The 11,567-nt window shown below is 38.0% G+C and overlaps 1 protein-coding gene across 1 annotated transcript; it reads left to right on the top strand.

Annotated features, from left to right (window-relative positions):
• Positions 1–459: 459 nt before the first annotated feature.
• On the top strand, positions 460–10,754 carry LOC127839569 (diacylglycerol kinase epsilon-like). Its single transcript, XM_052367959.1, has 7 exons — positions 460–478; positions 1,811–1,978; positions 2,652–2,760; positions 3,460–3,659; positions 8,888–9,055; positions 9,730–9,838; positions 10,538–10,754. The coding sequence occupies exons 1-7, from the start codon at positions 460–462 to the stop codon at positions 10,752–10,754; spliced, it is 990 nt and encodes a 329-aa protein (XP_052223919.1).
• Positions 10,755–11,567: the final 813 nt, after the last annotated feature.

Genomic DNA, 11,567 nt, shown 5'->3' with positions numbered 1-11,567 from the left:
TGTGCAGTCTGCACAGGCTGATCAGGGACGACACTTTCCACTTTTATGACATTTTTCGTTTAAATGAAGTCTCTTTAAAGCAAAAATCCAATTTAGGCGGAAAGTGTCGTCCCTGATTAGCCTGTCTTGTCTGTGTGTTTCAGCCTTACATGATCCCTGAGAACACCCCCCCCCCCTGCTTGTGTTTGTGAACGTGAAGAGTTAGGGGTGCCAGGGCCTCAACCTGACCACCTCCTTCAGAAAACTCCTTAACCCACACCAAGTCTTCAATCTTGAGAATGGTGGACCATTACCAGGGTATGCGCCTTTAATACAGTTGATAATTTATGGCATTCCATCTTTTGTCTGTTAAGAGTTCAATCTTGAGTAATGGTGGACCATTACCAGGGTATGTGACTTTAATACAGTTGATAATTTATGGCATTCAGTCTTGTGTTTGTTAAGAGTTAAATTTTGAGAATGGTGGACCCTTACCAGGGTAGGTGCCTTTATTGCAGTTGATAATTTATGGCAGTCCGTCTTGTGTCTGTTAAAAGTCCAATCTTGAGAATGGTGGATCATTACCAGGGTATGCGCCTTTAATACAGTTGATAATTTATGGCAGTCAGTCTAGTGTCTGCTTAAAGAGTCCAATTTTGAGAACGGTGGACCATTACCAGGGTATGTGTCTTTTATGCAGTTGATAATTTGTGTCTGCTAAGAGTTCAATCTTGAGAATTGTTGATCATTACCAGGGTATGTGCCTTTATAAAATTGCTTTCAGTCCAATATTTATTAGTGTGCAATCTTGAGAATCATTATGGTGGATTATTACAAGATACGCTTCCCAGAAAAAAACTTTACTGTTTTTCTTGCCACTTAATATCATATTTGTTAGTTTCCATCTCGAGAATGGTTGACCATTGATATTTGTGAGTTTCATTCTTATTTAGATCTGTTAGCTTTTCATCATGAGGAATGGTACCAACTTTTGTCACTAGGTCATGTATATGGGTAATGATCTGTGAAAAGGGAGTAATGTATGTGCGTAAAGTGTCGTTTCAGATTCGCCTGTGCAGTCTGCACAGAATAACCAGGAACGACACTTTCCGCTTTTATTTTATTATTATTTTCAGAAAGTCTCCTGTAAGCAAAAATCCAGTTTTGGCATAAAGTGTCATCCCTGATTTGCCTATGCCTTTTGCACAGACTAATCTGGGTCGACATTTTACGCACATGTGTATGCATTAAACCCCTTCATCACAGAGCACGGCCCATATGTAATCTGTCAAGCATGATTGTTGCGGACTATTGGAAGTTGTGCTGTGATTTACTAATTTGTCACTTACTTCATTCCTTCTTTGAGAATGCCCCGTAACTTCTCATCGTCAGACTTGTCAATGGTGAGTGTATGTTTCCGTAAGAAAAGAAGTATGATCATTTGTTCCTGCATTAAGGAATTTTTCTCAGTTCATGTATTATTTACCATTACATAACCAGTCTATATGAGCCTTTCTCTAGGAAAACGGGCTTGAATGCATGTGTATATTGTCCCAGATTAGCCTGTGCAGTTCTCACAGGCTAATGAGAGACGTCAATTTCTGCTTTCATTGTATTTCTTTTAAGGATGTTTCTTGTTTAGCAAAAATTAAGTTTAGATGCAAAGTGTTGTCCCTGATTAGCCTCTGCGGCCAGCACAGGCTTATCTGGGATACTCTCATGCATTAAGCCCAGTTTTCCCAGAACTTTCCAGAAATAGGCTCACTTTGTAAGGCTTGGAGGAAGTTTTTACAGTTCATGTATTCTTTACGATGCCTGTGCATATTCCCAGTTTCACGCGTGTATTCCAGTTTATATGTGTTGGGAAATGTCCCCTACTACAAGATCCTAGCCTGTGGTGGGGACGGCACTGTGGGTTGGGTGCTCTCGTGTCTCGACAGTGTGGGCCAGGACGCCATCTGTCAGTCACCACCGCTCTCCATTCTGCCCCTTGGTACAGGTATGTATAAGATCTGGATTTTATGTCTCCTATCGGTGAAACCGTAGAGGGACTTATGGTTTGCGCTCTTTGTGTCTGTCTGTGACACTTTTCTGGATTCTGCGATAAATTTAAAAGTTCTTCATATTCATGAAACTTGAAACCTGGACAGATAGCAATATGGAGATTATGCAAGCCATTTCATTTTGTTCCTACGCCAAGAATTCTGGTTGCTATGGCAGCAAATAGACTAGAAATAATGCTGAAAATGGTGGAACCTGTGATAACTTTAATAGTCCTTCATATGTTTTCATAAAACTTGAAACATGGATAGATGGCAATAATGCACGTCATTTTATTTTGTTCCTACGTCAAAAATTCTGGTTGCTATGCCAACAAATAGACTACAAATATTGCTGAAAATGGCGGATCCTGGGTAGGTAGGGGACTTTTATTGCTTGGCAATAGTCTTGTTTTATTCATTTTGAAGCATATTGACTGTGCTCTCTGAAAAGGGGGTTTAATGCAAGGGTGTAAAGTGTTGTCACAGATTAGCCTGTGCTTATGACAGGCTAATTAGGAATGACATTTTTCGTTTTTATGATGATTTTTTTAAAGAAATTCTCTTCTTAGCAAAAAACCAGTTTAGGCAGAACGTTTTTTAGGTAATGATCTAGCATGTGTGTGTTGACAGGTAATGACCTGGCGAGAGTTCTAAGGTGGGGACCAGGCTATACGGGAGGGGAGGACCCTTTCAGCTACCTTCGAGATGTCATTGATGCAGAGGACATCAAACTGGACCGGTATACTAGCTTTATTGTTGTTTGCTTGTAACAGGAAAGAGAAAATCATTGATGAGATATGGGATATAGAAAAATAATGATGATATAAATTAGTTAAGTCGATGCTTTAATTGAATTTTTGTTCAGTATTCGACAGTTAAAAGTCCCAGATGAATTGTTCATTCAAATGAACATAACAAGAGCATGGTTTGGTCCATTTTTTCAGCCCCTTTCCCTCCAAATTGATAAAAATCCCCCTTCCCCATTAAAATAAAATTAAAAAATGTAAACTTGTACTGTTAGGGGGGCTACTTTGGCTAATATAAAAAATAATTAGTGAGAAAAAAATTGTTCTCGTGAAAAAACATGCCGTTACTCTAATGCCTTGTGGTCTGGTAATTGTAAATGAGCCATTAATAGGTCACCATGCATTTCATGCCTTAATATACACGGCATAATGTTCTACTCTTTCTTCTATTTTATCTTTTCTTACATTCATTTATATCTTTTCTTCTATGCAAGTTGGACCTTTATATTCCATCCCAAAGATCTACTTTACAATAAATTAAATCTATTCTTCCATGCAAGTTGGACTGTTATATTCCATCCCAAAGATCTACTTTACATTGAATTATATCTTTTCTTCCATGCCAGTTGGACTGTTATATTCCATCCCAACGATCTACTTTACAATAAATTAAATCTTTTCTTTCATGCCAGTTGGACTGTTATATTCCATCCCAATGAGAAGGAACAGGACGATGTCAAGGTGGCGATAGCGAACGATACCAACTCTGCAAACACGAATGAGGACACCACCACCATATTTGTCATGAACAACTACTTTGGCATAGGCATTGATGCAGACATATTACTAGACTTCCATCAAGCTAGGGAGGAAAATCCAGACAAGTTTAACAGTCGGTACGGCACTTAAGTCCTTTACCACTCATATACACACTTTGACGTGTTTGTAGTCCCTACCAGTGGGCATCAAACGTTGTGCGAACGTTGCTGCAACGTAATATTTAGGTCGCAACGTCGGCAACCCTTACCGAACGTTGCCACAACGTTGCATACAAAACATTACCTGGACGTTTCATCAAACGTTGCAGTTTGGTTGTCACAATGGTGTATATGAATGTTTTCCCGACGTTTTTTTTCCAACGTTGCTGCAACGTTTTTTTCCAACGTTGCTGCAACGATGTATTTAGGTTGCATTCAAACGTTGCCGTTTCCCATTGGGCATCCAACGTTGCTACAACGTTGTATTTAGGTTGCATTTGATCGTTGCAGTTTGGTTGTACCAATGGTCTATATGAAAGTTTTTCCCGACGTTTTTCCCAACGTTGCTGCAACGTTTTTTCCAACGTTGCTGCAACGTTGTATTTAGGTTGCATTCAAACGTTGCAGTTTGGTTGTCACAATATCCAACGTTGCTGCAACGTTGTATTTAGGTTGCATTCGAACGTTGCAGTTTGGTTGTACCAATGGTCTATATGAAAGTTTTCCCGACGTTTTTTTCCAACGTTGCTGCAACTTTTTTTTCCAACGTTGCGGTAACGTTGTATTTAGGTTGCATTCAAACGTTGCAGTTTGGTTGTCACAATATCCAACGTTTCTGCAACGTTGTATTTAGGTTGCATTCGAACGTTGCAGTTTGGTTGTACCAATGGTCTATATGAAAGTTTTCCCGACGTTTTTTTTTCCACGTTGCTTCAACGTTTTTTTCCAACGTTGCTGCAACGTTGTATTTAGGTGGCATTCAAACGTAGTATTTCTTTTTTTAAATAATATAAAAAAAATTAACAAACTATTTACTGCCAACCGATCTTTCGAGTATTATCCGCAGATATGCACACTGTCGAGTCCGTTTCTTAGAAAGAACCAGTACTTGGTGTCTACAGAGGGGATAATGAAACGCTCCCCGAGTAGGAATCGTACTTTATAATAATGCAGTTCATGCATATGATTTCTTGTACATTTTAGAAATTAATTTTTTTTAATTTTACAAATCAGTTGCTTAAACTTTACGATGCTAAATATAAACTTTAACTCAAAATCGCCGGATAAAATATATTGCTTAAGTTGTGTTATGCATTAAAATGGTAGTATCTAGTTTCAAAGTTTCAACCAAAAATTAATAGTCAACATTGGTGGGTTCTATTCCCACTTGGGGAGCGTTTCAGGTAACTTTCTCTAGACATCAAATAACGGTTGTTTGTATGAAACGAACTCATAATGTTCCATAACTGCCGATAATAATCGAAAGAACGATTAGCAGTAAATAGTTTTAAATTTTTATATTATTAAAAAACAAATAGAATTTAAAAATACTGCGTTTTAATGCGACCTAAATACAACGTTGCAGCAACGTTTGGAAAAAACGTCGGGAAAACTTTCTTTTGGACCCTTCGTACAACCAAACTGCAACGTTCGAATGCAACCTTAATACAACGTTGCAGCAACGTTGGATGCCCACTGGGCTTCAGTGTTTTTTCTCTTAAACTCGGGGCCGGTATATGGCCTCATTCCCAATGGAAAAAGTTATGTATTTTTCCCAAATGGAACATACAAATTCCCATTTAAAGGTTTAAAACAACAACAACACTAATTTCCCAATTTTAGTCAAAACGCCATGATTGCTCAAAATTCAAAGCGACCAGGCCCCATTCCCAAACAGTAAAAAACCAACTGCCCTTAGAAAATCAATATAATTAAGTAAAGGCCTTTCTGACCAGTTTCAAGTTTTAAAGGCTTCATATCCAACCATTAGATGCTGATGAGCAGTAAACAGCATAAAATATGAACAGCCTGCGAGTAACTCACAGGCTGTTCTGTTTTTTGCTGGTTGCATAAAGCAATTTCACTTGGCTCCTGATTCGAACAGGGTTTAGAAATGGGTCTTTTGGGTCGTATGCCATATGCAGCCAGCATAAACCGGGTCCCTTAATGAGACCAGGAAACCTTGCACAGGCTTTTCTGTAGCTTCTTATCTCATAAGATCCATTTTTGCGTGAAGCGGGTGTTATGACAAATGATAAGCTGACTAAATCTTTTAGTAAATCAAATTAACCTTAACAATTGATTTCTTCCTAAAATAATCAGCATGTGCATGTATGGACTGAAAACATTAGAATTACTAAAATAAACTAATTATATAGTTGGGGCGTAACAATAACACTTGTCAAAACTTGCATCAAAAATTCACTTTGTGGTTTGATGTTTAATAAAATATATCCCTGGCTAGTTAGTTTGGTGATAGTTTGATAATTTATAGCACCATGAGTTGTCTTTTCGGTCTGTAATTTTAGCAATTACTCTTTTCAAAATCTGACATCTTTCCATCCAATCTTCATCATACTTCATCAGAAAGTTTTTAATATTAAATCTTAACCAAATTTAATAACTAGTTAAATTAGGAACACAATTGTTGAGTTATGGCCCTTAAATTAAATTTGCCGCTTCAGCAGTTCCACTCTCTTTGGTACAGTCTTCGTGTGAATTCATGTTTAATGGAGCCTCACTCTGGGAAAACTGGGCTTAATGCATGAGGGAATAGTGTCGTCCCACATTAGCTTGTTCAGTCCAAACAGGCTGATGTGGGACAACATTTTCGGCTTAAATGGAATTTTTTCATCTAGAGAAAGTCTCGTCTAAACAAAAATCTTCTTTAGGCAGAATGTGTTGTCCCTTATTAGCATGTGCACACAACACAGGCTAATATGTGACAACACTTTGCACATATACCTTAAGGCCAGTTTTCTCAGAACTAGACTCAAACGTGTTTTAAATTGAACAATAACATTTCATACATGTTGTGTTTGCACCGGCTCCTCAATATGGAGTGAGTGCTATATTGACGTCATTATTTGGCGACGTTCAATTGAACGATGGACCAGAATGCGATCTACTTGTTTGCGTATTCGTTATGTCTTGGAAAAATCTAGTTTTTGATTAAATCACGAAAAAGTGGTGTTTTTTATTGCGCAATCGCTATAAAATAGTGGCTTGACCGGAAGCGTTAATAGCGTTAATAGCAACCCCAAGACAACTCACCCCCAAGAGACAATTAACGCGCTAGAGAATTCAGATTTGATTTTAAATAATCCATATTGTGATTTTATTCACAAATGAATAAATAAGTTCATATTATGTTTAACATACGAAGCTAAACCCGTTTTAGAAAATATTTACAAAACATACAAAAACAAACAACCGCTAATTTTCATTGATGTAGATACGGTAGTAAAATATGCAAATTTGTAGCAACCTGATTACACCCACTAGCGTCTATGCATATTTACACATAAAAAATAGTTCGCAAGTAAGCAACAAACAGTCAAATTTAAACGCAAATAATTTAACAAAATATAAAAATTGAAGCGAGAAATCGATACTTAAAAATACAATTTCTGCACTTAAAACATTTATGAGAGATTCTGTCATTAAAATACATAATTTCGTAAGTTAGACGAAACCGTAAGTAAACCAACTATCGAAATGGGTGACATAGAAACGTTCGAAAAGAACGCCGAGAAAGTATTTACAAAATAACATCATCAACAAGAAATGTGTTTGTCAGAAACACTATGTCCCCTTCTGCGCCGCTTTGATTTTTTTTTACCTTTGATCTTGAAGGATGACCTTGAACTTGACCTTTCACCACTCAAAATGTGCGGCTCCACGAGATACACATGCATGCCAAATATCAAGTTGCTATCTTCAATATTGCAAAAGTATTCATAAAATGAGCGATTTTGGCCACATATATTTGACCTCTGACCTTGAAGGATGACCTTGACCTTGACCTTACCAGGGTAGGTGCCTTTATTGCAGTTGATAATTTATGGCAGTCCGTCTTGTGTCTGTTAAAAGTCCAATCTTGAGAATGGTGGATCATTACCAGGGTATGCGCCTTTAATACAGTTGATAATTTATGGCAGTCAGTCTAGTGTCTGCTAAAGAGTCCAATTTTGAGAACGGTGGACCATTACCAGGGTATGTGTCTTTTATGCAGTTGATAATTTGTGTCTGCTAAGAGTTCAATCTTGAGAATTGTTGATCATTACCAGGGTATGTGCCTTTATAAAATTGCTTTCAGTCCAATATTTATTAGTGTGCAATCTTGAGAATCATTATGGTGGATTATTACAAGATACGCTCCCAGAAAAAAAACTTTACTGTTTTTCTTGCCACTTAATATCATATTTGTTAGTTTCCATCTCGAGAATGGTTGACCATTGATATTTGTGAGTTTCATTCTTATTTAGATCTGTTAGCTTTTCATCATGAGGATGGTACAACTTTTGTCACTAGGTCATGTATATGGGTAATGATCTGTGAAAAGGGAGTAATGTATGTGCGTAAAGTGTCGTTTCAGATTCGCCTGTGCAGTCTGCACAGAATAACCAGGAACGACACTTTCCGCTTTTATTTTATTATTATTTTCAGAAAGTCTCCTGTAAGCAAAAATCCAGTTTTGGCATAAAGTGTCATCCCTGATTTGCCTATGCCTTTTGCACAGACTAATCTGGGTCGACATTTTACGCACATGTGTATGCATTAAACCCCTTCATCACAGAGCACGGCCCATATGTAATCTGTCAAGCATGATTGTTGCGGACTATGAAGTTGTGCTGTGATTTACTAATTTGTCACTTACTTCATTCCTTCTTTGAGAATGCCCCGTAACTTCTCATCGTCAGACTTGTCAATGGTGAGTGTATGTTTCCGTAAGAAAAGAAGTATGATCATTTGTTCCTGCATTAAGGAATTTTTCTCAGTTCATGTATTATTTACCATTACATAACCAGTCTATATGAGCCTTTCTCTAGGAAAACGGGCTTGAATGCATGTGCATATTGTCCCAGATTAGCCTGTGCAGTTCTCACAGGCTAATGAGAGACGTCAATTTCTGCTTTCATTGTATTTTCTTTTAAGGATGTTTCTTGTTTAGCAAAAATTAAGTTTAGATGCAAAGTGTTGTCCCTGATTAGCCTCTGCGGCCAGCACAGGCTTATCTGGGATACTCTCATGCATTAAGCCCAGTTTTCCCAGAACTTTCCAGAAATAGGCTCACTTTGTAAGGCTTGGAGGAAGTTTTTACAGTTCATGTATTCTTTACGATGCCTGTGCATATTCCCAGTTTCACGCGTGTATTCCAGTTTATATGTGTTGGGAAATGTCCCCTACTACAAGATCCTAGCCTGTGGTGGGGACGGCACTGTGGGTTGGGTGCTCTCGTGTCTCGACAGTGTGGGCCAGGACGCCATCTGTCAGTCACCACCGCTCTCCATTCTGCCCCTTGGTACAGGTATGTATAAGATCTGGATTTTATGTCTCCTATCGGTGAAACCGTAGAGGGACTTATGGTTTGCGCTCTTTGTGTCTGTCTGTGACACTTTTCTGGATTCTGCGATAAATTTAAAAGTTCTTCATATTCATGAAACTTGAAACCTGGACAGATAGCAATATGGAGATTATGCAAGCCATTTCATTTTGTTCCTACGCCAAGAATTCTGGTTGCTATGGCAGCAAATAGACTAGAAATAATGCTGAAAATGGTGGAACCTGTGATAACTTTAATAGTCCTTCATATGTTTTCATAAAACTTGAAACATGGATAGATGGCAATAATGCACGTCATTTTATTTTGTTCCTACGTCAAAAATTCTGGTTGCTATGCCAACAAATAGACTACAAATATTGCTGAAAATGGCGGATCCTGGGTAGGTAGGGGACTTTTATTGCTTGGCAATAGTCTTGTTTTTATTCATTTTGAAGCATATTGACTGTGCTCTCTGAAAAGGGGGTTTAATGCAAGGGTGTAAAGTGTTGTCACAGATTAGCCTGTGCTTATGACAGGCTAATTAGGAATGACATTTTTCGTTTTTATGATGATTTTTTTAAAGAAATTCTCTTCTTAGCAAAAAACCAGTTTAGGCAGAACGTTTTTTAGGTAATGATCTAGCATGTGTGTGTTGACAGGTAATGACCTGGCGAGAGTTCTAAGGTGGGGACCAGGCTATACGGGAGGGGAGGACCCTTTCAGCTACCTTCGAGATGTCATTGATGCAGAGGACATCAAACTGGACCGGTATACTAGCTTTATTGTTGTTTGCTTGTAACAGGAAAGAGAAAATCATTGATGAGATATGGGATATAGAAAAATAATGATGATATAAATTAGTTAAGTCGATGCTTTAATTGAATTTTTGTTCAGTATTCGACAGTTAAAAGTCCCAGATGAATTGTTCATTCAAATGAACATAACAAGAGCATGGTTTGGTCCATTTTTTCAGCCCCTTTCCCTCCAAATTGATAAAAATCCCCCTTCCCCATTAAAATAAAATTAAAAAATGTAAACTTGTACTGTTAGGGGGGCTACTTTGGCTAATATAAAAAATAATTAGTGAGAAAAAAATTGTTCTCGTGAAAAAACATGCCGTTACTCTAATGCCTTGTGGTCTGGTAATTGTAAATGAGCCATTAATAGGTCACCATGCATTTCATGCCTTAATATACACGGCATAATGTTCTACTCTTTCTTCTATTTTATCTTTTCTTACATTCATTTATATCTTTTCTTCTATGCAAGTTGGACCTTTATATTCCATCCCAAAGATCTACTTTACAATAAATTAAATCTATTCTTCCATGCAAGTTGGACTGTTATATTCCATCCCAAAGATCTACTTTACATTGAATTATATCTTTTCTTCCATGCCAGTTGGACTGTTATATTCCATCCCAACGATCTACTTTACAATAAATTAAATCTTTTCTTTCATGCCAGTTGGACTGTTATATTCCATCCCAATGAGAAGGAACAGGACGATGTCAAGGTGGCGATAGCGAACGATACCAACTCTGCAAACACGAATGAGGACACCACCACCATATTTGTCATGAACAACTACTTTGGCATAGGCATTGATGCAGACATATTACTAGACTTCCATCAAGCTAGGGAGGAAAATCCAGACAAGTTTAACAGTCGGTACGGCACTTAAGTCCTTTACCACTCATATACACACTTTGACGTGTTTGTAGTCCCTACCAGTGGGCATCAAACGTTGTGCGAACGTTGCTGCAACGTAATATTTAGGTCGCAACGTCGGCAACCCTTACCGAACGTTGCCACAACGTTGCATACAAAACATTACCTGGACGTTTCATCAAACGTTGCAGTTTGGTTGTCACAATGGTGTATATGAATGTTTTCCCGACGTTTTTTTTCCAACGTTGCTGCAACGTTTTTTTCCAACGTTGCTGCAACGATGTATTTAGGTTGCATTCAAACGTTGCCGTTTCCCATTGGGCATCCAACGTTGCTACAACGTTGTATTTAGGTTGCATTTGATCGTTGCAGTTTGGTTGTACCAATGGTCTATATGAAAGTTTTTCCCGACGTTTTTCCCAACGTTGCTGCAACGTTTTTTCCAACGTTGCTGCAACGTTGTATTTAGGTTGCATTCAAACGTTGCAGTTTGGTTGTCACAATATCCAACGTTGCTGCAACGTTGTATTTAGGTTGCATTCGAACGTTGCAGTTTGGTTGTACCAATGGTCTATATGAAAGTTTTCCCGACGTTTTTTCCAACGTTGCTGCAACTTTTTTTTCCAACGTTGCGGTAACGTTGTATTTAGGTTGCATTCAAACGTTGCAGTTTGGTTGTCACAATATCCAACGTTTCTGCAACGTTGTATTTAGGTTGCATTCGAACGTTGCAGTTTGGTTGTACCAATGGTCTATATGAAAGTTTTCCCGACGTTTTTTTTCCACGTTGCTTCAACGTTTTTTTCCAACGTTGCTGCAACGTTGT

Source organism: Dreissena polymorpha, chromosome 7 (assembly GCF_020536995.1).
Source record: "Dreissena polymorpha isolate Duluth1 chromosome 7, UMN_Dpol_1.0, whole genome shotgun sequence".
NCBI classification, from domain to species: domain Eukaryota; kingdom Metazoa; phylum Mollusca; class Bivalvia; order Myida; family Dreissenidae; genus Dreissena; species Dreissena polymorpha.
The sequence above is the reverse complement of the archived record's forward strand: the minus strand, read 5'-3'. Positions and strand labels throughout refer to the sequence as shown.

Bases quoted from the DNA above. Each gene is read 5' to 3' on its own strand.
- LOC127839569 (XM_052367959.1), top strand. The intron at 3,660-8,887 runs GTCGGTACGGCA...GCATATTCCCAG, and splicing joins AAATCCAGACAAGTTTAACA to TTTCACGCGTGTATTCCAGT. The intron at 9,056-9,729 runs GTATGTATAAGA...GTGTGTTGACAG, and splicing joins CATTCTGCCCCTTGGTACAG to GTAATGACCTGGCGAGAGTT.